At 35.7% G+C, this 27,165-nt stretch overlaps 1 protein-coding gene across 8 annotated transcripts in view; it reads right to left on the reverse strand.

Annotated features, from left to right (window-relative positions):
* The window catches only part of TRPM7 (transient receptor potential cation channel subfamily M member 7), a 124,486-nt gene that overhangs the window by 42,094 nt on the left and 55,227 nt on the right, over nucleotides 1-27,165 (reverse strand). For all 8 annotated transcript variants that reach the window (XM_036240640.1, XM_036240602.1, XM_036240612.1 and 5 more), the window contains exons 12-21: nucleotides 18,144-18,278; nucleotides 14,551-14,604; nucleotides 11,375-11,515; nucleotides 10,957-11,091; nucleotides 8,489-8,769; nucleotides 6,721-6,949; nucleotides 5,474-5,629; nucleotides 5,247-5,390; nucleotides 4,827-4,955; nucleotides 2,811-3,089 (exon numbers count right to left, since the gene is read on the reverse strand). In XM_036240640.1, the coding sequence (XP_036096533.1) occupies nucleotides 2,811-3,089; nucleotides 4,827-4,955; nucleotides 5,247-5,390; nucleotides 5,474-5,629; nucleotides 6,721-6,949; nucleotides 8,489-8,769; nucleotides 10,957-11,091; nucleotides 11,375-11,515; nucleotides 14,551-14,604; nucleotides 18,144-18,278 (1,683 nt within the window). The remainder of the gene's footprint in view (nucleotides 1-2,810; nucleotides 3,090-4,826; nucleotides 4,956-5,246; nucleotides 5,391-5,473; nucleotides 5,630-6,720; nucleotides 6,950-8,488; nucleotides 8,770-10,956; nucleotides 11,092-11,374; nucleotides 11,516-14,550; nucleotides 14,605-18,143; nucleotides 18,279-27,165) is intronic.

Raw genomic sequence — 27,165 nt, forward strand, 5'->3', positions numbered from 1 at the left:
AACCAGTCAATGTGGCTCTATCACATTGATGTTCCCCCCCCCCCTTCCTCCCTCCCACTCTATCTGATGATAAATGGAAAAAAAATCCTCAGGTGAAAAATAAAAAAAAAAACAAGTTCCAGTCAAGATACTCCTTTTTACTCATATCTTCTCTTAAGTTTTCCAAGAATAGCTCAAAACCCATTGGTTTAATAATCCCCTCTACAGATTTATCTCTTTCCATGAATCCCTATAGCCCCTATTCATTTAGTCAATAAGCCACATCGATAACTTACTAATATCTCATATGATTTCCTAATATACTGTATGTAGGACAGGCTCCTCAAGCTGGATTACACAATTATTAAAAACAACTACAGGACTGGTGAAGTAAAGACATGGTTTCATAAAGTTCAAAGGCAAGACCCTAATACTTATTGCATTTCTTGTATAGCAGTGAGAATATAATAAACATTAAAAACTACTTGGGCCCTGGCCAGTTTGACTCAGTGGTTAGAGCGTTGGCCTGTGGACCAGAGTCCCGGGTTTGGTTCCCGCTGGGGACAAGTACCTTGGTTGCAGTTTGTCCCCAGACCCGGTAGAAGTCGTGTGTGTGTGGCAACCACTTGATATGTCTCTCTCACATCGATGTTTCTCTCTCTTCCTCCTTCTCTCTCTCCCACTCTATCTGAAGATAAATGCAAAAGTATCCTCGGGTGAGGATAAAAAAACAAAACACTACTTGGTGAGCCCTGGCTGGTTTGGCTCAGCGGTTAGAGCATCAGCCCTTGGACCAGAGTCGCAGGTTCAATTCCCGGTCAAGGGCAAGTACTTGTGTTGCTGGTTTGATCCCTGGGTCCCAGTTGGGGTCATGCAGGAGAGAGCCAATTGACATGTTTCTTGCACATCGATGTTTCTCTTTCTCTCTCTCTCTCCCTCTCCCCCTCATTCTATCTAAAAACCAATAGAAAAATATCTTCGGGAATTAAAAAATAATAATAATAAATAAAAGTACTTGGTGAACAAACAGTTTTTAAAATGTATAATCTGATATAAAATTAAGAAAAAAATCTTAGCCTTGGACGGTTTTGCTCAGTGGTTAGAGCATCGGCTCAAGGACCAGAGAGTTCTGGGTTCGGTTCCCGCTAAGGGCACGTACCTCGACTGCAGTTTGTCCCCGGACCCAGTTGGGGTCATGTGGGTGGCAACCACTCGATGTATCTCTCTCACATCAATGTTTCTCCCTCTCTCTTCCCACCTCTCTCCCTCCTGCTCTATCTGAAGATAAATGCAAAAAAATGTCAACTGAGGATAAAAAAAAAAGTCGTAACAATCAACCTATTAAAATTGATTTTAAGCATTTTTATGGTCTCTCCCCCATCTGTAATGGTTATATTCATCCAATCAGCAACTATTTACTATTTACCTACCATGTGACAGGCTAGAGATATAAAGGTGACCAAAATAAGACAAAAAGTCTATAGCCTACTCCTATTCCAGAGTTTATAGCCTAGAGAATATGAATAATCCAATAAGAGTATAATTTAGCCCGGCTGGTGTGGCTCAGTGGATTGAGCACTGTCCTATGGACTGAGAGGTCTGGGTTTGATTATCGGTTGGGGCACATGTCCAGATTGCAGGCTTGATCCCCAGTAGAGGGCATGCAGAAGGCAGCTGACTGATGTTTCTATTTCTCTCTCTCTCTTTTTTTTTTATCCTCACCCGAGGACATTTTCCATTTTTTGTTCAGGTAGAATGGGAGGGAGAGAGAGGAACAGAGAGAAAGAGAGAAACATCGATGTGAAAGGAACACATCGAGTGGCTGCCACCCGCACAACCGACCAGGGCCGGGGACAAACTGCAACTGAGGTATGTGCCCTTAGCGGGAACGGAACCCGGGTCTCTCTGGACCGCAGGCCGATGCTCTAACTGCTGAGCCAAACCGGCCAGGGCTCTATTTCTCTCTTTTAAAAAAATCAATAAAATATACATATTTTTTAAAAGAATTTAAAATATATAGTTAGACACGTTAATATTCTGAAAGAAACAAACCCCTAAAATATTATACAGCAAATAAACTTGATCCAGCTGGAAGAGACAACTATATAAAACTTCCCTGGAAAAAAAATCATCTTGCAGTTGAGATCCGAAGTATAAACCTAAGTTAATTTGTCAAAAAGGCTAGGTATGGGTGTAGATGAGGGTGATCATCCCAGGTAGAAAGAATATGAGCTGGCAGGGGCCTGTGTTAAAGAAAATACAGGAAGCCCTGAGTTCAGCACAGATAAACCTGCAACCCAGGTATGTGCCCTTGACTGGGAATCAGACCCAGGACCCTTTGGTCTGTAGGCTGACACTCTAACCACTGAGCAACACTGGCCAGGACCAGATTTATATTTTGAAATAATTATGTTAGCTATAATGTAGACTGAAGATGAACAAGAGCTGTGAGTAAACAGATTACTAGACTGCTGCAGGTGTTAGATGATAACAGACTGGTTTAGGGTAACGGCAGTAAGGATAAAAAGAGATTCAGATTGGAAATAACAAGTTTGTGTCTTTCATTCTGATCTGAAATATTCCATAGCAAGTAACATTTAAAAATTAAAACATTTCAAGATAAATAAAATGTGTTTTTGCCCCCCAATGATACACATCCAAATATTTTCTTCAAAAGTTAATATCCTTAGGAATGGCTGATTTGAAGTATAAAGTAAATAAACATAAAATAATATTCTCTGGTTCAAGTAAAACTATGTTAATGTTTTTATGAGTTTAAGAAACAATATCAATAAACTGATGATATGATTATCAAGTGCCTCTCAACTTACCATTTTTCCAATCATCATTACATAAGGTCCTGCCTGTTGATTTACAGCTAGAAAATCTAGCAAACGCACATACCAAAATATTATGTTAAGACAGTAAATTAATCTTCCAGCCACAAAAACATGGTTATTGTATGCATTCTCAAAGTTCCATTTTGCTCCAAATCTTAGTCCAAATCCAATGAAGAAAGAAATTATGGCAATTGTATCACTGATATTGAAGTAATCACTAAACCACACTTTAATCTTCTGGCTTATTTTCCCAGCTTCAGACATAAAGATCTAAAGGTTAAAAAAAAAAGTTTAATCAGTTTCTTCCTATTAAAACATATAACAGCATTTCATTATAATATTTCAGTAGATTTTTATATATGTTTTGGCATCTCAAATTATTATTTTTTTCTTGGCATTTGATTTTGATCACCAAAAAAATTAAGATATCAGATATAGATACTTCTTTTCCTCATTCTGTATGGGGGCGGGGCAACCCCTCCACAAATGACCTGCTTTAACCAACTAAGAAGCTGAAAATCTTGGTCTAGAACAGAGTTCTCTAAATGGAATGTGAGATGCTTTTGGAAAGTTGTTTTGTTTTTCAGTGAAACAACACTAGAATATCCTGGTAGGATGTTCCAAAGGTGCCTTATATGCATAAACAACTCAATGGTTTAAGTTGTACTTTTCTTTTGAATATACAAATTAAAAAAACAATTTTTGTGGGGAATGGTAATACATTTACATCTTCAAAATAAAGTAAATACTGAAAAGCCTCCCTTCCACTCTTCTCCCTTTGCCAATTAAGCCCCTTACCCACTAGAGGCAACTAATTTTATTACGAGCATACCTCGTTTCTTTGTACTTCGCTTAACTGGCTTTATAGGGTGTTGCATTTTTCACAAATTGAAGACAAGACCCTTCACCAGCAAAAAGATATGACTCGCTTTATTAGAGTGGGCTGGAACCAAACTGCAATATCTCCAAGGTGTGCCTGTACTATGTAATGAATCCTTGTAGAACTGTTTTATGAATGTATATTTAAAATAATTCTTTGGAACTTGCTTTTATTATTTAACAACCTAATTTCTTTAAACATGTTGGTAAAACAATAGACTTCATAAACATGAAGCATGGCACTTATAGAAATTTAAAATGCATAAGAAGCTATTTAATAAGATAAATTCCTATAATACCCAAGTGGTAGGGCTGCACAATGCCTTCTATTTATTTTCACAATTTCACATATTCTCTAAATGTAAGCAGAGATATAAATCAGAAATAATTAATTAAATGTGTTATAAAACAACACTTATGTAGTTAAGCTACTAGTCTGAATAGAAAGTGTAAAATTTTAAGAAAAAAGCATTTTTCCACTGAATCAGAATGTTAGAAATGTACTATTTAAACTGAAAGTTCTGATAGACACAGGGATCTAAATCCCTATGACAATTCAAAAGACAATAGAGTGCACTTAAGTGGGCAGTGCAACATAAGAGCAATATAAGAACCTATATATAACTTACCTGATTAGTTACATATATATTTAATACTTTTGGAAGAGTGGCATAGCGTATATATAATAGATCTACGCTATGTTTCTGAGACAAATCATTATCTTTGTAACGTGTGACAAAGTTAACAAAGTTAATATATTCTTTAAATTTATTGATTTTGAGAGAGAGAGAGAGAGAGAATGAAATATCAGTTTGCTGTTCCACTTAGTTATGCATTCACTGGTTACTTCTTCTATGTGCCCTGTCTGGAGGTTGAACCCACAACCTTGGCATATTGGGGCAACACACTAACCAACTGAGCTACCCAGCCAGGGCCTGATCTATTTTTTTGCTATGATTTTTAGAATAGCAAAAATAAACATAGTCTACTATAAAGTAATTCTCCTATGAAGTCATCACCTATTGAAATTATGATACACATAAAGTAACACACACACATATACATACCCAAAACAAAACATTCTCCACATATGCAGTAAGTTACTGGTAGGAAAAACTAAAGACATACCTCACGGACTTTCTCGATAGCGTAGGTAAAAATATAAGCAATAACAATCCATTCTTGAACTGAAGGTAATTGTTCCATTTGCACAAGAACCACAAATGTATAAAGCATCAGAAATCCTAAGTAAGCCAACTAATAAAAAAGAAAATGTAAGATATGAATAAAATTGACTATAAAATAAAATTTCACTATGAAAATTTTCAAGTATACGAATTAGGACTAGTTCCAATTAGAACTTGGATTTGTTAGTTTTTATCATTCTATATGACAGTAAATTGGATACAACTAATTTGAACTTATTGCTCTTTTAAATGGAAACTGGCTTTTCAGTGATCTAACATCAAGATCAGGATGGGTCTACACTGAAGGTCCATTAAAGCCTGTCTTTTAAAATCATTATGCTCCTACAATTTAAAAACATACCGTGTTAAACCAGAATTTTACAATTGGTGCATGATAAAAGGCATAAAACTTCCGTGTGATTGGAAGTTTTTTTGATTTTATGTATATCTCCATTTCATTTTTTCCTTCATTACTGTCCAATATTCTTACTTCTTTAAACACTTCCTAAAATAAAAATAACATTTATAAATGTACACATTTATTCAGAACAAATTTATATTCACTTAAAACAATTGTTTCCTCCTTACCATTGGAATCTCTTCTGTTATATTTTGAAAGTTGTTCTCGCTATCTTCCATTGTCATTTGATGGGCATCTTGAGATTGTGGAATATGAGACATTTCAGCCTTAGTTTTATATTCTAGCATTAATATGGTAGGCGGAATTAAAATGCTTAATATAACCTAAAAATTTTAGAAACATAAATTCATTTTAAAATTACTAACTTTGAAGAATTTAATAGAAGAAATAAAAAATATTAAATATCCTTATTAGTTAGTCATTTTGCCCCTGGTAGTATAAGGAAAAAAAACCTAAAACTTCATTTTTACATACATCTTATATTTAAAGAGGCCCAGGTTGAATTGTTATAAGGAGTAACAAAACATTTGAGTATTATGATATGAGGGTATAGAAAAGATTTAATAATTAAAGACTTATCCTTAAAAAAAATCAAATTATAATCTGTTCACAAAATTCATTTGTTTAAATAAAATTCAAGCCGTAGGAAGTTGGTGTAGGTTTAATGTTATCCTTAATCTCTATGCAAGTGTTCCATGTCACAACATGATTGTTCAGCTTGTGCCTCCATAAAAAAAGCGTAATTTCTAAAATTTTATGTATTACCTGAAAAAATCATAAAGCACAAAGAAATTAGAATTGTGTATCAGAGTTTTTATTGGTTAATCTTTCACCATTATTTTTAGTAGATTATTAGTATTTGTTATCTACTTATAATGGTCAATGATTAAACTACTTGCCTGATTTCTGCCTTCTATATTTCTGTACCTTATTTAAGATACAAGACAACAGAAAGGAGAGTTTACAGTACTATCTCTCACTATGATGAAACTGAAAGTATCAGCCAACACATTACCCACATTTTTTACCATAAAAACCAGGCATATCCAATAATACTTCAAATAAATTAAAACTAATAGATTATTAAGTTAGTAGATAGGTCCTGAATTTTAGAATTTGGGAATCATCTTTTCATGAAGCAGCAACATTGTTCATGGCTGCTCAGGACTGTAAATGCCATACTTCCATTTGTTGGACTCATGCTTCTGGCTCAGATAGAGGCAAAACTCTACACCACATCTGAAAAGGATTCCAATTGAACAATAGGAGGAAAAAAGGACACTGCATGTCACTTCGGATAAAATATCAACACTGCTACCCCCACCACCCTCATAAATCAAAGCATTTTACTATATATCTGGGCTAATTCCCCTCTTCTTTTAATCTAATCACACTCTTTATATCAAAGGCATACCTTGTACCAGGAATTTTTCCTCATATTCAGCCTTCCCATCCACATATCAGATAACAACATTTGTGTACAGGTGTGGGCTACAAAAGGCCTAAGTCTTGAAGAAACTGCTAACTTAAGGCAGGTGGAATTACTCCAGTTTTTCAGTTCATAAGTGAGCAATTTCATAGCCATGGTTTCATCTTGTCTGAAGGATTGTTCTAGTAATTCAACTGCTAGTTGACCAAAATCACTATCAAAAGATGAAAGCCAAAACATATTCAATTTACCAAACTGCAGTTTTAAACCACTATTCTTACATTCATTTATAAGATGTTCTAGTTTTTAATATTTTCACACACACACTTAGGGAACTGTGAAGCAATAGAATCATAGTAACTCTATTGTTTTTAGATATCTACCACTGTGTGGAAAATCACAAAGTATTAAAACATGTCACATTAAGAACAAGAATAAGAGGGGGAAAACAGAGAAACATCTGTAACAAAAATAAATAAATTAATAATAAAAAAAAAAAATAGCCCTGGCTGGTTTGAGTTTCGGTCTGCGGTCCAGAGAGACCTGGGTTCAGTTTCCACTAAGGGTGTGTAACTCGGTTGCAGTTTGTCCTGGGCCCTGGTTGGTTGTGTGGGTGGCAACCACTCGATGTGTCCCTTTCACTTCGATGTTTCTCTCTCTCTCTCCCATTCTATCTGAACAAAAAACAAAAAAAATGCCCTCAGGTGAGGATTAAAATAAACAAACTGTTCCAAAATTTCAAAAAAAGAACAAGAATGAAGATGACTCTAGCCCTGGCTGGTGTGGCTCACTTGGTTGGAGCATTGTCCTGCACACCAAAGGGTCGTGGATTTGGTTCCCAGTTGGGGTATGTACCGGAGGCAAATGATCAATGTTTCTCTCTCATATCAATGTTTCTCTTTCTCTCTCTCCCTCGTCCTTCCTCTCTCTCCAAAATTAATTTTTAAAAAAACATATTTTCAGGTGAGGATTAAAAAAAAAGTGACTCCAGAGCACTTTCCCTTGGTCATGGAAATAAACCTATAGTGTTACAGGAAACCAAAATTTACAATGTTCAGTTAAAATTTTTTTATATAGTTATTTCAAACACAGAAAAGGGTTGCTATCCAGTAGAAATGAGTAAGTGAATATAGACTAACTTAATGATGAAAAACACCTGAATCTTAAATCTCTAGTAAGTAATCATAGAATCCCTGCTTAAGTTATTTTCAGTAACAACTCTTACCCTTTTCCAAAGTCAACCCATTTTGGGTGACAGAAGTCCTATTCTCTATCATAAAGCTTCCTAGAAACTACCTTTCCAGCTTACTATTCCATTACTGCCCTAACTGTAAACATCTGTGAACTGTTTCATTTTTCTATATATGTAGTCTCTCCATCTGAGATGTCCTTCCAGTTGAATTCATCTCCTTAGAACACACTTAAACCTTGCTTTCTTCCTTCCTTCTTTTCCTTATCATTTCAAGTGGAACTTCTCCTAATCTAATTACTATTACGTGCAATTATTAAACTGACTTTGGGCATTTCTTCGTGCTGAATTATTTAACTTGAATCGCAAACAAAACAATAACTTCTTTTGTATATGCATAAGCAGTCAAGTTTCTTTCTAAATTTTTTAAAATGAGTTTCTCTTAAGTATACCAATAAAATTATACATGTATATATCCCCAATTAGTCCACAGCACATAATGTTCACTTAAACACGATCTATTTTGTATTTTTTAAATGTTCCAAGTCATAAAATATAACTTACTTGGAATACTGTTTCAATTCTTCTGAAGTATCATCAACAAGGTCACTCTGTTTTGCTTCATAGGCCATTGAACGGTAGATCTTACAGGCAACTAATGCTTTAGCCATCGACTCTTCACCATGCTGCCATAAAAAACGGGCCATGACCTGCCTCTTCATAAGGCAAGCCCAAATTAACAGTTCATTAAGTGGATAAGGAAAGCGCTTGGTTTCTGGATCATCAATATCTACAATTTCATCTTTGGTTCTTTTCTTCTTTCCTTCTTCCACAGCCGCATCAATCTTCAAGGAAAAATAAATGTTATAAAGCTCACTATAAAAAGTCCACAATAGCCCAGGCCAGTTTGGCTCAGCAGTTTAGAGTGTTGGCCTGCGGACCAAAGAGTCGCAGTTTCGATACCTCGGTTGAAGTCCGTCCCTGGCCCTGGTAGGGGTTGTGTGGGAGGCAACCAACTGATGTGTGTCTCTCACATGGATGTTTCTCTTTCTCTCTCCCCCCATCCCTCCTACTCTATCTGAAGAAAAATGAAAAAAAAAAAAAAATCCTCAAGTAGAGATTTAAAAAAAAGCCACAACATTCATGTAAAAAATTTTATAAAATCTCATTTATGAAATTCTTCAACTTGAATATAACTATACAAATTAAACAGTAAAAATTTTACATACTTGATTTTTACTATAGCTCAAAGTTCATTTTATAGAAATAGCATTTGCCCCAAATTGCTTATTTTATTTTTTTTTAATCCTCACCTGAGAATATTTTTCTATTGATCTTCAGATAGAGTGGGAAGGAGAGAAAGGGAGAGAGAGAGAGAAACATCGACATGGGAGGGACACATCGACTGGTTGCCTCCCGCAGGACCCTGACTAGGGCCGGGGACTGAACCGCAATTGAGGTACGTGCCCTTGAGGGGAATCGAACCCGCGACTCATTGGTCCACTGGTTGACACTCTAACTGCTGATCCAAACCGGGCAGGGCCCAAATTGCTTTTATAACAAAGTCTTCCAAAATTAAAGAAAGGGCCAAGCCTTGACCAGTTAGAGCATCAGCCCACGGACCAAAGAGTCACAGGTTTGATTCCCGGCAAGGGCACATACCTCAGTTGCAGTTCAATCCCCAGCCCCGGTTGGGGTTGTGCAGGAGGCAACCAATCAATGTCTCTCTCTCTCTCTCTCTCCCCCCCCCCCTCCCTGCCACTCTATCTGAAAATCAATGGAAAAATATCCTCAAATGAGAATTAAAAGAAGGGGGGGGGGCTAAATATTTCAACTAATACCTGATATTTTTTAATATAAATAAATTTTTTGTTTTTTACTTATTTATTTAAATCCTTACCCAAGGATATGTTTTTACTGATTTGAGGAGGGTAGGGGAGGAGAAAAACATCTATCTATTGCCTTCCATACACGCCCCAACCAGGAATCAAACCCGCAACTTTTTGGTGTACTAGATGATGCTCCAATCAACTTAGCCACCCTGCCAGGCCGATAAAACACAATTTTAATGAAAAAGACGTTTCACCCTGGCCGGTTTGGTTTAGTGGTTAGAGTGTTGGCCTGTGGACCAAAGAGTCTCGAGTTTGATTCAGTCAAGAGCACATACCTTGGTTGTGGTTCAGTCCCTGGCCCCAGTCAGGGTTGTGTAGGAGATAACCAATTGGTGTCTCTCTCACATCAACGTTTTTCTCTCTCTCTCTTTCTCTCCCTCCCTCCTACCACCCTATCTGAAGATAAGTGAAAAAATATTTAGGGCCCTGGCCGGTTTTTCTCAGTGGTTAGAGAGTCCGCTCACGGACCAGAGAGTCCCAGGTTCAGTTCCCGCTAAGGGCACGTACCTCGGTTGCAGTTTGTCCCAGGCCCCAGTTGGGGTTGTGTGGGTGGCAACCACTCGATGTATCTCTCTCACATCGATGTTTCTCTCTCTCTCTCTCTCTCTCTCTTCCTCCCTCTATCCTTCCCGCTCTGTCTGAAGATAAATACAAAAAAAAATGTCCTCGGGTGAGAATAGATTAAAAAAAAAAAATTGGGGGTGAGGAGTAAAAAAAAAAAAGGTTTCAATAACACCTTTGTCTTGCATGTTGTTAATCAAGTAAAAATGGAATAAAAGGAGACGGTTAAGTATTTATCAAAACAACATTAAAAAATTTGGTTATGCCCTGGCCAGCATGCTCAGTGGTTAGAGCATTGGCCCTCGCACCAAAGAGTCTTAGGTTTAATTCCTTTCTGGTCATGGGAACATACCTGGGTTGGAAGTTCAAGCCCCTGCCTCAGTCAGGGCACATGCAGGAGGCAACCAATCGATGTGTGTGTGTCTTTCTCTCTTCTCTCCTCCTTCGCCCCCTCCCTTTAGATATATCTAAGAACAGAAGACAACGCTTACTAAAACAAGTAGTTTCTTATTTCATAGTACTCAGTAATTTAGAAAGAATAAAATCCAAAATCCAAAAAAGTGTAATACTTAAAAATACCTTTGGTCGGTAGGGCTGTGCTGTTTTAATGAAATGATTATGTCTCATTTTTTCCTTTTTATCTGCCCTATTGCCAAAAGATTCATGACTCTTTCGCAGCTGAGGAGTGTTGCTGGAGGTATTTCGGCCAGACCTCTGAAAACAAAAACGTGTTAGTTTTTACAGATTTAAACATGCTGATATACTATGAAAATTTAAGAATCAATTTATATTACGTATAAATGTGTGAGTGTACACACACATGAAAAATATGATTTGTTGAGGATATCAATTACAAAATATTTTAAGTACTTAGATGAAAATCTCTTATTTTTAAGACAATACTACTTTAACCATTCTAATATAAGTAATGTTAATTTTTAAAGTACATGATTTAATTCTGAAGCAAATATACAGACTTCCCCCAAATATTACATACCCGATTATTTCCACCAAGACTATTATATATTAATCGAAAACGTTTCCGAGTATAGGTGCATCTGTAGGTTCCTCCCATAAGATATTCAATAACAAGTCCTATATCAATTAGGGTAATCTTATATCCTGGAGGAAGATTTCCCTGAAAACAAAACATAAGTTTTAAAGGGACAGGATCGTATTTCTCAATAATTCCATACAATACCTAGAAATGTGCCTACTCTCCAAAATGACAAATATTTACTTGTTACAGAAAGCTGGGATTTCCAGCAGCTATCTTTATAGGAGAAGGGAGTGACTTGTTTTCTTCTTCCTTTTGTAAAAAAGAGGGAATTATGAAGTTTGAAGTATCAAAAGTGTGGCTCAAGACAGAAGTATGATTTACAGCAGAAAGATGATTTGGTGTCCACCACTCTAATACTTCACACATGGCGGCAAAGGAACTTCTAAGAGCCAACTATTCCATTCTCACTGTGGCACATATCATAAATATCATTGTCCTGCAAAAATAATGCTATACAAGTTAATGTTTCTTAATGGGTCCATACTTACTTATAAGTACTTTTTAAACAAAATTATATTGGCTATATTAGAGGTTACACAAGATTTTATAGCCTTGTCCTGGGTTTAACTACTACTTATAATTCTGTGTAGAGCTAAAACTTCATTTCCCCAGGGTATTAATTTACAAATAAACTTTTGGAACACAATCCACTTGTGAGTTTGGAAAGACTGTTTCCGAATCAAATATTTGGTTAATTTTATTAAATAATCTTAAAAGGATTTGATCATCAGATGATTTACATACATTAACAAAGTTCGCCTTCCTACCATCATCGTTCTTTCCATTTCCCTAATTATAATTTCATGAATTTAGTACTTTTCAAAATGCTTACTTTTAATATTTTTATTTAATCAGTGAAGTTTCTAATTCTAGATATCTACATTTTTTAAATCTCTGATTTCAAAAATAATCCCAAAAATGTTAATCTTAAATACATTTTTATTTTATCTAAGAAACCTCAAAATATGTTTCATGATTGAGGATGTCATGCATGATACTGAGTTTTAAAAACATGACAAATACCATTATGGTATGAGCCCACTTGAATGGGAAATATTTAAATTAAGTAAAATGTTAGTTATCTAGAAATCACAAGAAATTTCTCAAACTATATAAATATAGTTTGAGATAATGTGTATAAAACTCAACTTATTAATTTGAATAAAAAAATACTCAATTACTACCTTAACTTTAGGATGTTTTCATTAATAAAAGTAAAAAAAATTGGGCCATAGCCTAGCCAGTGTGGTCCAGTGGTTGAGCACTGATCCATGCACCCAGAGTTGTTGTTTTGACTTCCGGTCAGGGTACATGCCCAGGTTGTGGGCCAAATCCCCAGGGCGGAGCATGCAGGAGGCAGCCAATCGATGTTCTCTCTCATTGATATTTCTATTTCTGTCTCCTTCTCCCTTCCTTTCTCTCTAAAATAAAAAACAAAACACAAAAAGAACTCTCATCTCCCTATTAAAAAAAAAAAAAAAATTGGGCTACTGACGTAATAATAGAATTAACTGCAGTTTTTTCTGCTAACCCACACAAGTAAATCATAAGGCAAATATTTTAGAAACCCCCTGGAGTAAAGGTCCCCCATTACTCAAGCTTTCTGGGAAAAGAAAAAAGCTTTAATTACTTAAACAACAAAAAATTAATGTGAAATGTCCAGAATAGACAAATCCACAGAGCTAGAAAACAGATTAGCAATTGCCTTGGGCAGGCACAGAATTTTGGGGGGTACAGTAAGTATTCTAAAATTAGATTGTGATAATAGTGCCATCACCATGAGAATAAAAATAAAAGCCACTGAACTATACACATAGACTTTAAATGGATGAATATTACAGTAAAATACATTTAAATCACGATATAAAAAAAACATACAAAAAATGAAATAAAAATATTTTTTGAAGTATGATAAAGTCTAGGTTCCTATGGGATAGCCTAGTTTAGTATTAAATAAGTTACAAAACAAAATTACATTTCTATCTTAATTTTTCAGTTAATAGTATATTCACACTTAATAGCAAGTAAATGTTTGAAGAATTCTAGAAAGCAATCATTTTAGTTCAGAAACTTAAAATTATTTTCATTATTAAATGAGTACTTTTTCACCAAGAAAAATAAAAAATTATTGGATACCAATAATTTAAACAGCTATAAATTTTTAAATAAGTATTTAAAACCATTATTATTATTATTAAGTCCTCACTGAGGATATGTTTTATTGATTTTTAGAGAGAGTAGGGGGGAGAGAGAGAGAAACATCAATCAGCTGCCTCCTGTCCATGCTCTGACGTGGGATCGAACCTGCAACATAGGTATATGCTCTGATCTGGAATCAAACCTGCCACCTTTCAGTGTACGGGATGATGCTCCAACCGAGGCAAAGAAAGAGGGAGTAAGGGAAGGAGTATGCTTGTACAGGAGCATGCATTTCAGCATTTTTATTGGCAAAATCTGCCATGACAATCACAACGCAGTGATTCCCTCAATGTTCTTTACATGCCCTGGGAACAAATTTCTTCTGAACACAGAGAAAGAAGACACATTCATTCTATCAATGATCTTCCTTTATGGACCAACAAGCATTATGAAGTTCACCACACTCTTGAATGAGTAGAAGCTCAGGAAACTTGGTCATAATTTCATAAATTTTTCTTTTTCTTGATTTCTGATATATCATGCTAAATCTTTAATTCCATGTTACCACATTTTTTGTTATTTTATTTTGTTCTAAAAAATGTCCTTTTGCCCTGGCCGGTTTGGCTCAGTGGTTAGAGCGTCAGCCTGCGGTCCACAGAGATTCGGGTTCAGTTCCCGCTAAGGGCATGTGCCTTGGCTGCAGTTTGTCCCCGGCCCTGGTTGGTTCGTGTGGGTGGCGGCCACTCGATGTGTCCCTTTCCCGTCGATGTTTCTCTCTCTTCCTCTCTCTCCTTCACACTCTATCTGAGTAAAAAATGGAAAAATGTCCTCGGGTGAGGATAAAAATAAATAAATAAAATAAAATAAAAAATGTCCTTTTATTGCTATTTTAAAGGTATACTTAAATGATTTTTAAAAACAGATGAAGTATAATTTTTTTAAAATAACATTTTATGGGGAAAAAAGTCTCTTACCTGTTTGACATCTCGAACAAGATGAAATAGCATTGGATTAGTTGGACCTTGTTTCTTTAAGAAAAAAAAAATTAGAGTAAACTATTATTTTTCTTCTAAAGTAATATAAACAACTTCCCTTTGTATTACCAAATAGAACTTTTATGAACCCACTTGCACAAATTATATTGTTTCTGAGTTGAATAAGTTCTGTTCATAAAATGGAACAAAAAAGTATATAACCGTTTCATATTTGCCTTAAAACATTGATTTTTTTTTACTTATGTAACAACACGTAACTTTTTTTTCTTCTAGAAGTCATGCAAACGTTGCAAGCTTCACAACTGTACCTTTAATTTACAATTCTTTCATTGGTAATGGAGGTGTACATTCTCTTTATTGTTAAAATTTCTTTTCTGTACTTGTTTCTGCCACTAATCATCAAGTTGTAGCAATATTTCAAATAGTTTGGGTAACAAACTTTTAACATTTATATATGTCATCTTTTCCCTATTATCTTAATTCCATTTATGTATAAAATTAGACTAAACACACATTTCATTTTCATAGTAATCTTATTTTGATGGTATACTATTTTGGAAAAATACCCAGGGGTGTATCTCCTCCATCAAGACTGAGGTAAATGGACCAAAAATGTATTCTGCTTAACTTTTAAACAGTGCTTTGACCCATCTGAAATTTATTGTAATAAATTCTATACAACACAAGCGAAGAGACTTATTTCCAATACCTTAAATCTGTTTAAAAGAAATAGCAAGTGGGACTTTTCTCCCACTGTTGTTGTTATTTACGGGTTATCATAGTAATCAATGCAATCTACTTTTCCATTTTGATCACATATACTTGTTAACTGGATAAACCTATTTCTTGGAAAACATTATTATTTTCTTTGATAGTCTTGACTTTCAAGTTCTATATAATATCTAAAGATGACTACAGTGGATATTGCACATAAACTATATTTTATCTCCCTTTGTTGTCTTCTTATTACAATATTTAGTTTATGCACTCAGGAGCTGAGTTTTCCCTGCCATTCTACCCCATGTGTTAACTTTAAAAAAAAATAAATGCCTTCCGAGTTAATGAGGTATTTCATATTTTTTAGGTATTAGAAAGCCTCCCTGTATTTTGTCTTACAGTATACAGTCACATAAAAATGCAATTTTTAGAACTGTTTTATCTTAATCCATTATTGTTTATTCATTAAAATAACCTCTTAGTATACAATAAATGTACTTTAACATAGGAGTTCTCAAAGTGTGGTCCGGGAACCCCTAAATGCCCCACACAAGACCCTTTTAGGAGGTCCATGAAATCAAAAGTATTTTCAGAAACATTTTAAGATGTCATATGCATTTTCTCATTCTCTTTCTCTCAGTAAAATTTTCCAGAGGCTTCTTGATGTGTGATATCATGAAATTAAATTCAAAAGCAAGTATGAGAATCCAGTTGTCATCTATGAAGCCAGGCAATAGATTTGTGGAACCATAAAATTATTCTACTCTCTTAATTTTTGGGGGGTTTTCTTGAAAAATGTTTTAATGTTAACATGTAATGGATTTAATATTTTTAAGATTTCTAGGTTTTATATTCTAATATGGTCAATATCAACACATATAATAAACAAAATCTCTTTAGAAACAGCTCTTTGAGATCCTCAGTAATTTTTGTTATAGGACCCTGATACCAAAAAGTTTGAGAACCACTGTTTTTTCATGTTATCATCCCTTAAACTTTAAAAATTTCATCAATAATTGATGCTAAAAGTAACTATTATCTTAATAACTGAGTTATACAATGAAAAAAATTACTTGCTTTGCTAATGGGATCAATTCTATTTATATTTTTATATTTGCTTTATATTTCAGGGATAAACCTTACTTCGGCACAATAAATAATCCTTTTAATTTTATATCTGTTTGCTAGAGACAGTAGAACGCCAACAAAGTTCAATGTAACTGTGCTAGACGCTATTAAAAGAAAAACTGAGGGAAAATAAAGATATAATCCCTACTCAAAAGTAATTTACAATCCATAGGGGAAGATATAATTGTACTTAACTGACTATGCCACTGGGCTTCATGAAGGCAATGGCATGGCATTGAAACCAAGTTCTAAACAATAAAATTCCAGCGAGTGGGGAGTAGTTGAAAGAAAAACACAGACTAGCACTGTGTAAAGAATAAATGCATTTTTTTCAAAAATTGTATTTGGGGGAAATGGCAGGTGGACCATGTACTTAAAATACTCAAGGGAGTGGGTTTGGAATATAAAGGCCAAATGAGAGATACACCTGGGGCAAATGCTGTCTCTAAAGCTGGAGAGCTTTGAAAATCAAGCTAAGGGTTTGGGTATCATTCTATATATACTGAGGAGCCATCAAAGGTTTTTAAACTGGGAAAAGATATGGTAAAAATATGTGAGTAAAAGAATAATTAGTTTAGCCCGGCTGGTGTGGCTCATTGGATTGAGCGTTGTCCTGTGGACTGTGAGGTCCCAGTTCGATTCCGGTCAAGGCACATGCCCAGGGTTATGTGCTCAATCCTCAGTAGGGGGCGTGCAGGAGGCAGCTAACTGATGTTTCTCTCTCACATCGATGTTCCTATCTCTCTCTCTTCCCCTCTCTCTACAAAAATCAATAAAAACATAGTAAAAAAAAAAAAAGAATAATTAGTTTAAAGAACCGATTTGAAGAAAGACTAGACAAGGAGATAATACAAAAGTGGTATAGACAGTAAATGACTGAGTAGTATAAAGACATTAGAAATGAGCCCTGGCCGGTTTGGCTCGGTGGTTAGAGTGTCAGCCTGCGGTCCAGAGAGACCCGGGTTCGGTTCCCACTAACAGCACGAACCTCGGTTGCAGTTTGTCCCCAGCCCCGGATGGGGTCGTGTGGGTGGCAGCCAGTCGATGTGTCTCTCTCACATCGATGTTTCTATCTCTCTTCCTCCCTCTCACTCTATCTGAAGATGAATGCAAAATGTGTCAAGTGAGGATAAAGAAAAAAAAGCTTTAGAAATGAAAAGGAGGTAATAAACAGGTAAAAACTGATGAATAAACAAATAGTTTTGCAGAGAAATCAAGTTAGTAAGCTAAGATTTGTTCATGGTGCTTCTCAAAGTACAGCTCAATTAAATTCATATTGGTAACATGGAAACCAATAAGAAGGGCAGTATTTATCCTCTCCAATGTTAGTAATATGAAATCTGAAATGAAATGAGAAAGTCTTTGTGAAGGAAGTAATTACTTTTCAGGAGCTCTTTAGAATATTAAGAAATAGTATAAAACTAAAAGTGGGACACAAGGTCAAATCATGAATGTAAAAAACAAAAAGGAGAAAAGAAAGAGCAGTGTATTAACTTCTTCATTAGGCAAAGGAGTCAAAAGAAATTTGGTGTAACAAATGATCACCAAAAGAAATAAGGAAAGGGTTTCCACCTATCCTATAACCAATCCATACTAACTATAATTTTTTCCCATGTAATCTAGCAAGATGTCAAAGGTTTTATCAAAAGGATCGAATATGTTCAGGTAAAACAACATTTCCCAAAGACGAAAAACTTAGTTAACAAAGAATTTTAACATATACTTACAGTGTTGTAAAGTTCTTCCAGTCTAGGAATAGTAAGAAATTTATGCATGCTTACTCCATTTTCAATAAGAAGTTTTACAAATGCAACTCTATCCATTACAAGAGCATCAAGCATAGCTTGTTCCAGGGATCCAACCTAAAAGAGTACCAAAATTAATAAATATATTTCACACATTCTAATTATATAGTTCTAAATGCAAGTCTTTAGAATTTATACTTCTTTAATTCCGAGTAGTTTTAGAATGAAATTCAAAAGATGCAAAAGAGTAAAAGGCTAGGACTTAGGGTATAAAGAGAACAGGTGAAAAGATATCTCTAGAGTAGCATTCCTCAAAGAATAGTCCATAAAAGCTACTTTGTAGGAGAGTAAAGGTGACATGTGGGATGCTGGGTATAAGAAAAGAATCCATCATCAACTAAAATTAGGAGAAAATACCTTAGAGCGATGATTCCCAATATTTAGGAAAGGGTTTTTTGGAAATCATTTCAATAACTGGGCGTCATTACTAACATTTACTGGGTAGTGTCAAAGGATACCAGAAACCATGTAATAGGCCAGCCAATCTCACTCACAAATTGTCCCACATTTCACACAACTTTATATTATCCTGCTAGATGCTTATAAATGAAAACTCAGTAAAATATTGCTTTACATATAAACAAAAAGTACTGTTTATTCTATAATGAACTTTCCAAAAATACAACTGTAAGTTAGACAAGATTGTACTTTGTTTTCTTTAGAACTTTAACAGAAATAATTCACCATTAGAGGAGAATCTCTTAAAAGCAATACAACCTGTGCCACTTGGGTTTAATATAAGACATGTTTATCAGTCAGCATTTTAAGCTTATTTTTAGAGACACTTTTATAGTCTTCAACAAATTCCAAATCAAATACTAGTAAATTAGTGGAGACACAAGTATAGGGATTTCAATGAATATTATTAATAAAATCATTCATATGTTAATACATTACTTTAATATATCCTATTGTTGTGTCTGTATATTTTGAATATTTAGTACCACACGATTAAAAACTCTTTGTGGTAAAAATCAATACCAAAAACATTGTTTTTTTGTTTTGTTTTTTACCTGCTGTTTTTCAAGCTTATTCTGATTTTGTCTTCAGAAGTTTACCATACAACTATATAACTTATCTACAGCAACCTCTATTACCATTTCTTTTTCCAATCTATTCTGTTTCCATCACTTAGCAAAGGATATGATCTCCAAGATCTTTTTAATATACAGACTAAATGCACGCCTTACACATGACAGTATTTCAAGATGCAAGATGTTTTCTGCGTTACTTTTCACCACTCAGTTCTATGTTATAATAAAGAAGATGTGTTGACGCTGCACTTAAAAATAAAACACAACTAATTCATAAGAATTCCTTATTCATTTCCTCATATCAACAGCCTGTAATTTATCATGCTGTGTTATTCCTATTTTGGTTAATATTGCTCCTTGTCCTGTACTTATAAGGAGTATTTTTCTGCTCCACCTGCACTCACAAATGCAGCATTTACACTGATGCTATCAATAGGTATAAGCATCTGATTACTCATTTTGTCTTTTATATGTTGCCATTCTTGAGCATCTGCATTTGAAATACTATCTATCATTATTATTATATGAGAAATACATTCCCATGATATAGAAAACATCAAATATCACAAAATGATATTAAAAGAACCTTTCTTTTCTTTAGCCCTCATGTCTGAAGCATACATAGCCCATATTCAGTTTCCAGAAAGGTTCTGTGATGACAGTGTATATGAATATGCATTCATAAACAGAATCTGCCAAAATTAAAATCATACTAAACACACTTTTCTGCAATTTGCTGTTCACATTATGTAGATAAGAAAGATCTAGCTCATCCTCTTTAAAAGCAGGATAGTGTTCCAAAGTATGGATAAACATTTAAGCTACTCAGCCTCCTACTGATTCAGATATGTAACAAAAATTTGGCAAGCACTGACTGAATAAAGCAGTGAACAAAACTAAAAAATATTCTTGCTTTCATAAAGTTTACTTTCTAGAAGTAGAGATATAAACAAACAGCTAAAATATAAGGTTTATCAGAGGATGATAAATGCTACAGAAAGAAAAAATAAAAGAACATAGAAAATTATGTCACAGAGGGTTGCTATTAAAATTGGGTGAATAATAAAAGCCAGAGTGAGAAGGAAACATTTGGAACAAGACCTACATTGCTACATAAAAGAGGGCAAAAAGGATAGTGGTAACATGTAAGGTAAGAAAGGTGGTAATGGGACAAATGTAAAGCCTTGTAGGCCATCATAAGGGCTCTGGATTGTGCTCTGTGTAAATGTGGCGTGATCCATATTCTGTCTGTAAAAGGAGAGGGAAAATGAAAGTAAGAAAACCACACGAGATGTTACTAAAATAATAGAGAAGAAGAATGATAGTAGACTGGATCAGAATAAAACTGGTTATTTTTAAAGTAGATATGAAAAAAAATTTACAAATAAAATTGGACTGTAATATATAAGAAACAAAAACAAAAATGACATTACAGTTTCTTTGTCTAAGAAACTGGGAAGAAGTTGGTGCCACTCAGTAAGATGGGTAAGACTGCAGAAGGAACTGGTCTAAACAGCCAAAAAAATGCTGTTATCAGTTCTCTTCTACATTGACCACTACTTCATTTTTTTTTTTTTTTATCCTCACCCGAGGATATTTTTCCATTTTTTGTACAGATAGAACGGGAGGGAGAGAGAGGAAGGAGAGAGAGAGAAACATCGACGTGAAGGGACACATCGAGTGGCTGCCACCCGCACGACCAACCAGGGCCGGGGACAAACTGCAACCGAGGTACGTGCCCTTAGCGGGAACCGAACCCGGGTCTCTCCGGACCGCAGGCCGACACTCTAACCGCTGAGCCAAACTGGCCAGGGCCATTTTTTTTTTTTAAACCTACACCCTTTCAACCCATTTCTTCTACCCCCACTCCCACCAACTAACAATCTATTCTTTTAAGCTTGATATGATTTTTCAATTCCATATATAAAGATCATCTGGTATTTACCTTTCTCAGCCTGACTTATTTCACTTAACATAATGCCGGAGTGGTGGTGGTGGTGGTGTGTGTTCATTTTCTTCAGATAAACACCCACAACTGGAACTACTGGATCATATGGTAGTTCTACTTTTGATTTTTTGAGGAACTTCCATACTGTTTTCCATAGTAGCTGCACCAATTTACAGTCCCACCAACAGTGAACAAAGGTTCTACTTTTCTCCACATCCTCACCGAAACTTCTTATTTCTCGTCTTTTTTATAACAGCCATTCCAACAGGTGTGAAATATCTCATTGTGGTTTTGATTTGCATTTCCCTAAAGATTAATGATATTGAGCAGCTTTTCATGTGCCTGTTGATCATTAGTATGTCTTCTTTGGAAAAATGACTACTCAAATCTGCTCATTTTTTAATTAAATGTAATTTTTTTTTTGCTACTGAGCTGTATGAGGTCTTTTTAAAAATATTAACACCTTAAAAACATGATCTGCAAATATTTCCTCCCATTCAGTAGGCTGTCTTTTCATATTGTTGTTTCCACTGTTGTGCAGAAGCTTTTTAGTTTGATGGAGTCCCACTTATTTTTGCTTTTATTACTTTTGCATTGTTGTCAGATTTAAAACATTATCGCCAAAAATTTTGGCAAGGAGCTTACTCCCTGTTTTTTTCTAGGCATTTTTTGGTTTCAGGACTTACATTCAAGTCTTTCATCCATTTTCAGTTCATTTTTGTGAGTGGTATAAGATGGTGGTCAAGTTTCATTCTTTTGCATGTGGTTGTTGGATTTTCCCAACACTACTTATAGATAAGACTGTTCTTAAAAGATTTTTTTTTTATCATCCTCACCCAAGGACATTTTTCCATTCTTTGTTCAGATAGAGTGGGAGGGAGAGAGAGGAACAGAGAGAGAGAGAAACATCGATGTGAAAGGGACACATCGAGTGGTCGCCACCGCACAACAAACCAGGGCCGGGGACAAACTGCAACCGAGTTACATGCCCTAAGCGGGAACCAAACCCGGGTCTCTCCGGACCGCAGGCCGATGCTCTAACCGCTGAGCCAAACCGGCCAGGGCTAGATAAGACTGTTCTTAACTACATTGTATATTCTTTGCTCATTGGAGTTGTAAATTAACTGACCATATATACATGGGTTTACTTCTGGGTTCTCTATTCTGTTCAGCTGATCTATGTGTCTGTTTTATGCCAATACCATAATGTTTTAATTACCATAGATTTGTAATATAGTTAGAAATCAGGGAGCATGATGCCTCAAGCTTTGTTCTTCTTTCTCAACACTGCTTTGGCTATCTAGGGTCTTTTGTGGTTCCATACTAATTTTGAAATTATTTGTTATACTTCTGTGAAAAATGCCACTGGAATTTTGACAGGGATTGCACTGAATGCTTTCGGTAATATGAGTATTTTAACAATATTGATTCTTCAGATCCATGAAAATATGTTTTTTTCAATTTTATTCATTAATATTTTTTAGTTTCCAATACACAGGTCTTAATACTTCCTGGGTTAAATTTATCCCTAGATATTTCATTCTTTTTTATGCCACTGTAAATAGGATTTTTCTAACTTCTCTTTCTGATGGTTCATAATTAGAGTATAGAAACAGAACAGACTTCTGTGTACTGATTTTACATCCTACAACTTTACTAAATTTACTAGTTCTAATATTTGATGGGGGGGTCTTGCTTTCCCATATATAACAACATGTCATCTGCAAATAGTGACAATTTTAACAATTACTTCCTTTGCAATTTGAATACCTTTTGTTTCTTTTTCTTGCTTGAATGTTCTGGCTAGGACTTCCAATTCTACATCGAATAAAAGTAGTGAGAGTGGACATCCTTGTTCCTGACTTTAAAGGAAAAGCTTTTAGCTTTTCACCACTGAGTATGATATGACCTGTGGGTCTGTCATACATGGCCATTATTATGTTGAAGTGTGCTCCTAAGTTTTTCCACAAATGGGCGTTGAATTCTATCAAATGCTTTTCCTGTATGTACTGAAATTATCGTATTTTTATCCTTCATTTTGTTAATGCAGTATAGTATACCACACTGACTGACTTGTGGATGTTAAACCATCCTTGCATCCCTGAAATAAATCTTACTTGATTGTGGTAATGATTCTATCACTGTAATGTTTCAATTTAGTAGCCTAATATTAAAAGCTGTTGCCTAAGAGTATGGCTTTCAATCAGCCTGAATCTAGGTGCTGAGATCCTCCCCTTAGGGGCACTGACAACTTCTGGGAGTTATTAAAAATATAATTGCCTTGGCCAGCTGGTGTGGCTCAGTGGTTGAGCATCGACCCATGCATGAAGAGGTTGCCGGTTTGATTCCTAGTCAGGGCACATGCCCAGGTTGTGGGCCTGGTCCCCAGAAGGGGGCATACAGGAAGTGGCCAATCGATGTTCTCTCTCACCATTATTTCTCTCTCTCTCTCCCTCTCCCTTCTTCTCTAAAATCAACAAAGAAAAAAATTATATATAAGTCTTTGCCCTGTCCAGTTTTGCTCAGTGGTTACAGTGTCGGCCGACGGTCCAGAGAGACCCAGGTTTGGTTCCCGCTAGGGGCATGTGCCTTGGTTGCAGTTAGTCCTCAGCCCTGGTTGGTCGTGTAGGTCACTCAATGTGTCCCTTTCACATCAATGTTTCTCTCTCTTTCTCTCTCTCTCTCCCTCCCACTCTATCTGAACAAAAAAATGGAAAAACGTCCTCGGGTGAGGATTAAAAAGAAAAAAACAAAACAAAACAAAATATCTATATCTATCTATCTATATATACATACACACACACACATGTAATAGTCTGCTTGCACAAGCACAAAGGATTAAGTGACAACAATGAACCAAGGCAGAGTTAAATAAAAAGGTTCATCTCCCAAACAAGGCCATTACATCAAGACTGAAAGAGGTGGTTGTTTCATGTACTATATAGAAACCAATAAAGAGAGCCAAGAAAAATGAAAAAAAAAAAAAAAAAAAAAAAAAAAGAGTTCAAAGAAATAGTCATAAAGTTGCTCACTGAACTGGGGATAATGTATGAACACAGTGAGATCTTCAAAAAGAGATGGAAAATATAAGAATGTACAACATATAAGTCACAGACCTCAAGAATACACTAACTGAACTGAAAAATACACTAGAAGGCTTCAACAATAGACTAGATAAATCAGAACAAAGGATTAGAGAACTCACGGTAGCGAGGCTGACCCAATCAAAGCAGCAAGAAGAAACAAAGAATGAAAAATAGTGAAGATAACTTATGGACTTATGGGACAACATCAAATGGACTAACGTGGCTTCCAGAAAAAGAACAGAGAAAGGGGAAAAAATATTACGTGAGGAAATAATAGCAGAAAACTTCCCTAACCTGGGGAAGGAAACACATCAGATCCAGAAAGTTCCAAATAAAGTGAATTCCAATCCCGCAAAATCATACCAAGACACACGACTAAAATGCCAAAAGTTAAAGACAAGGAGAGACCATTAAAACATGCCCTGGCCGGTTTGGCTCAGCGGTTATAGCATTGGCCTGCAGTCCGGAGACCCAGGTTCAGTTCCCGCTAAGGGGACGTGCCATGGTTGCGGTTTGTCCCCGGTCCTGGTTGGTCATATGGGTGGCAGCCACTCAATGTGTCCCTTTCACATAGATGTTTCTCTCTCTCTCTCTCTCTCTCTCTCTCTCTCTCTCTCTCTCTCTCCCTCCCTCTCCCTCTCTCCCCCTCCCACTCTGTCTGAACAAAAAATGGAAAAATGTCCTCGGGTGAGGATAAAAAAAAAACAGCAAGAGGCCCTGGCTGGTGTAGCTCAATGGTTAGAGTGTTGGCCCACCCACTGAAGGGTCACAAGTTCAATTCCCAGTCAAGGGCACATACCTGGGTTGCAGGTTTGATCCCCAACCCTGGTCATGGTGCATGCGAAAGGCAACCAACTGATGTGTCTCTGTCACATTGATGTGTCTCTGTCACATTGATGTCTCCCACCCCTTCCACTCTTTCTAAAAAAATTAATCAATGGAAAAAATATCCTTGGGTGAGAGTTAACAACAAAAAAAAACCCACAAACAAAACAAAAACACATAGTAAATAGATAAAAGATAAAGAAAAACAAATATATCATTAAAGAAAGTCATCAATCAAACCACAAAGGAAAAATCAAAGAGAAAGAAAAAAGAGAGGAATTACAAAATCAGCTAGAGCCCAGCCGGTGTGGATAAGTGGATTGAGCATTGTTATCCCATGGACTGAGAGGTCTCAGTTTAATTCCTGGTCAGGGCCCATGCCCAGGTTGTGGAATTAATCCCTAGTGAGGGAATGTGTGGGAGGCAGCTGATCGATGTAGCTGTCTCACATCGACGTTCCTTTCTCTCTCTAAAAAAAATCAATAACAACATTTAAAAAATCAGCTAGAAAACAATTAGCAAAATGGTAATATGTAGATACCTATCAATAATTATTATAAATGTAAATGGACTAAATGCTCCAATAAAAAGACATAGGGTGGCTGAATGGATAAAAAAATAAAATTTATCTATATGCTACCTGCAGAAGAGTCACTTTAGATGTAAAGACAGACTCAGACTAAAAATGAAGGGATGGAAAAAGATATTCCATGCAAATTGAGAACAGCCCTAGCCAGTTTGGCTCAGCGGTTAGAGCGTCGGCCTGCGGTCCGGAGAGACCCGGGTTCAGTTACCGCTAAGGGCACGTACTTCGGTTGCAGTTTGTCCCCGGCCCTGGTTGGTCGTGCGGTGGCAGCCACTCGATGTGCCCCTTCACGTCGATGTTTCTCTCTCTCTCCCTTCCTCTCTCTCCCTCCCACTCTATCTGTACAAAAAATGGAAAAATATCCTCGGGTGAGGATATAAATAAATAAATAAATCAAAGGAGAACAAAAAAAAGCTGGAGTAACTATATATTTACAGCAGATAAAATAGACTTTAAAATAAAAATTACAATAAGAGACAAAGATGGGCATTACATAATGATAAAGCAGTCCATCCAATAAGAGAATATAACATCTGTAAATTTATGCACCATACATAGGAGTACCTAAATAAAGCAAATATTAATAGACCCAAAGGGAAAAATAGCAATACAGTAATAGTAGGGAACTTTAATGTGAGAGAATAACATCAATTGTCTGCCTCCTGCATACCTCCAACAGGGGATCGAGCCCACAATCCAGGCATGTGCCCTGACCGGCAATCAAATTGGCAACCTTTCAGTGCACGGGACAACACCCAACCAATGGAGCCACACCATCCAGGGCTAGGGAACTTTAATATTCCATTTGCATCAATGGAGAGCTCATCCAAACAAAAACGTCAATCAGGAAATACCAGCCTTAAATAACACATTAGACTAGCTGGCCTTCATAGATATATAGAAAATATTCCACTCAAAAGCAAAAGAATACACATTCTTCTCAAGTGCACATGGAACATTTTCAGGCTACTGAACAAGCCTTAATAAATTTAAGATAATTGAATAATATCAAGCATCTTTTCTAATCACAATATGAAATTGGAAATTAATTATATAAAGAAAAATGGAAATTTCTCAAATATGTGGAGATTAAATGACATGTTATTGAACAACCAATGGGTCAAAGAGAATGTATAAAGTCAGAAAATACCGAGACAAATGAAATTGGAAATGCAACACAGCAAAATGTGTAGGATAGAGCAAAAGCAGTTTTAAGAGAGAAGTTCACAGCAATAAATGCCTACCTCAAGAAACATGAAAAGTCTTAACCTAATTTTTTATCTCAAAGAATCAGAAAAAGAAGACAAAGCCCAAAGTGAATAGAAAGAATAAAGATTACAGCAGAAATAAATAAAAACTGAGACCAAAAAGACAATAGAGAATAATCAATGAAACTAACTGGTTCTCTGAGAAGATAAACAAAACTGACAAACCAGGAAAAATAATAAACCCACCAAGAAAAACA

Source organism: Molossus molossus, unplaced genomic scaffold (genome assembly GCF_014108415.1).
Source record: "Molossus molossus isolate mMolMol1 unplaced genomic scaffold, mMolMol1.p scaffold_m16_p_1, whole genome shotgun sequence".
Lineage (NCBI taxonomy): Eukaryota > Metazoa > Chordata > Mammalia > Chiroptera > Molossidae > Molossus > Molossus molossus.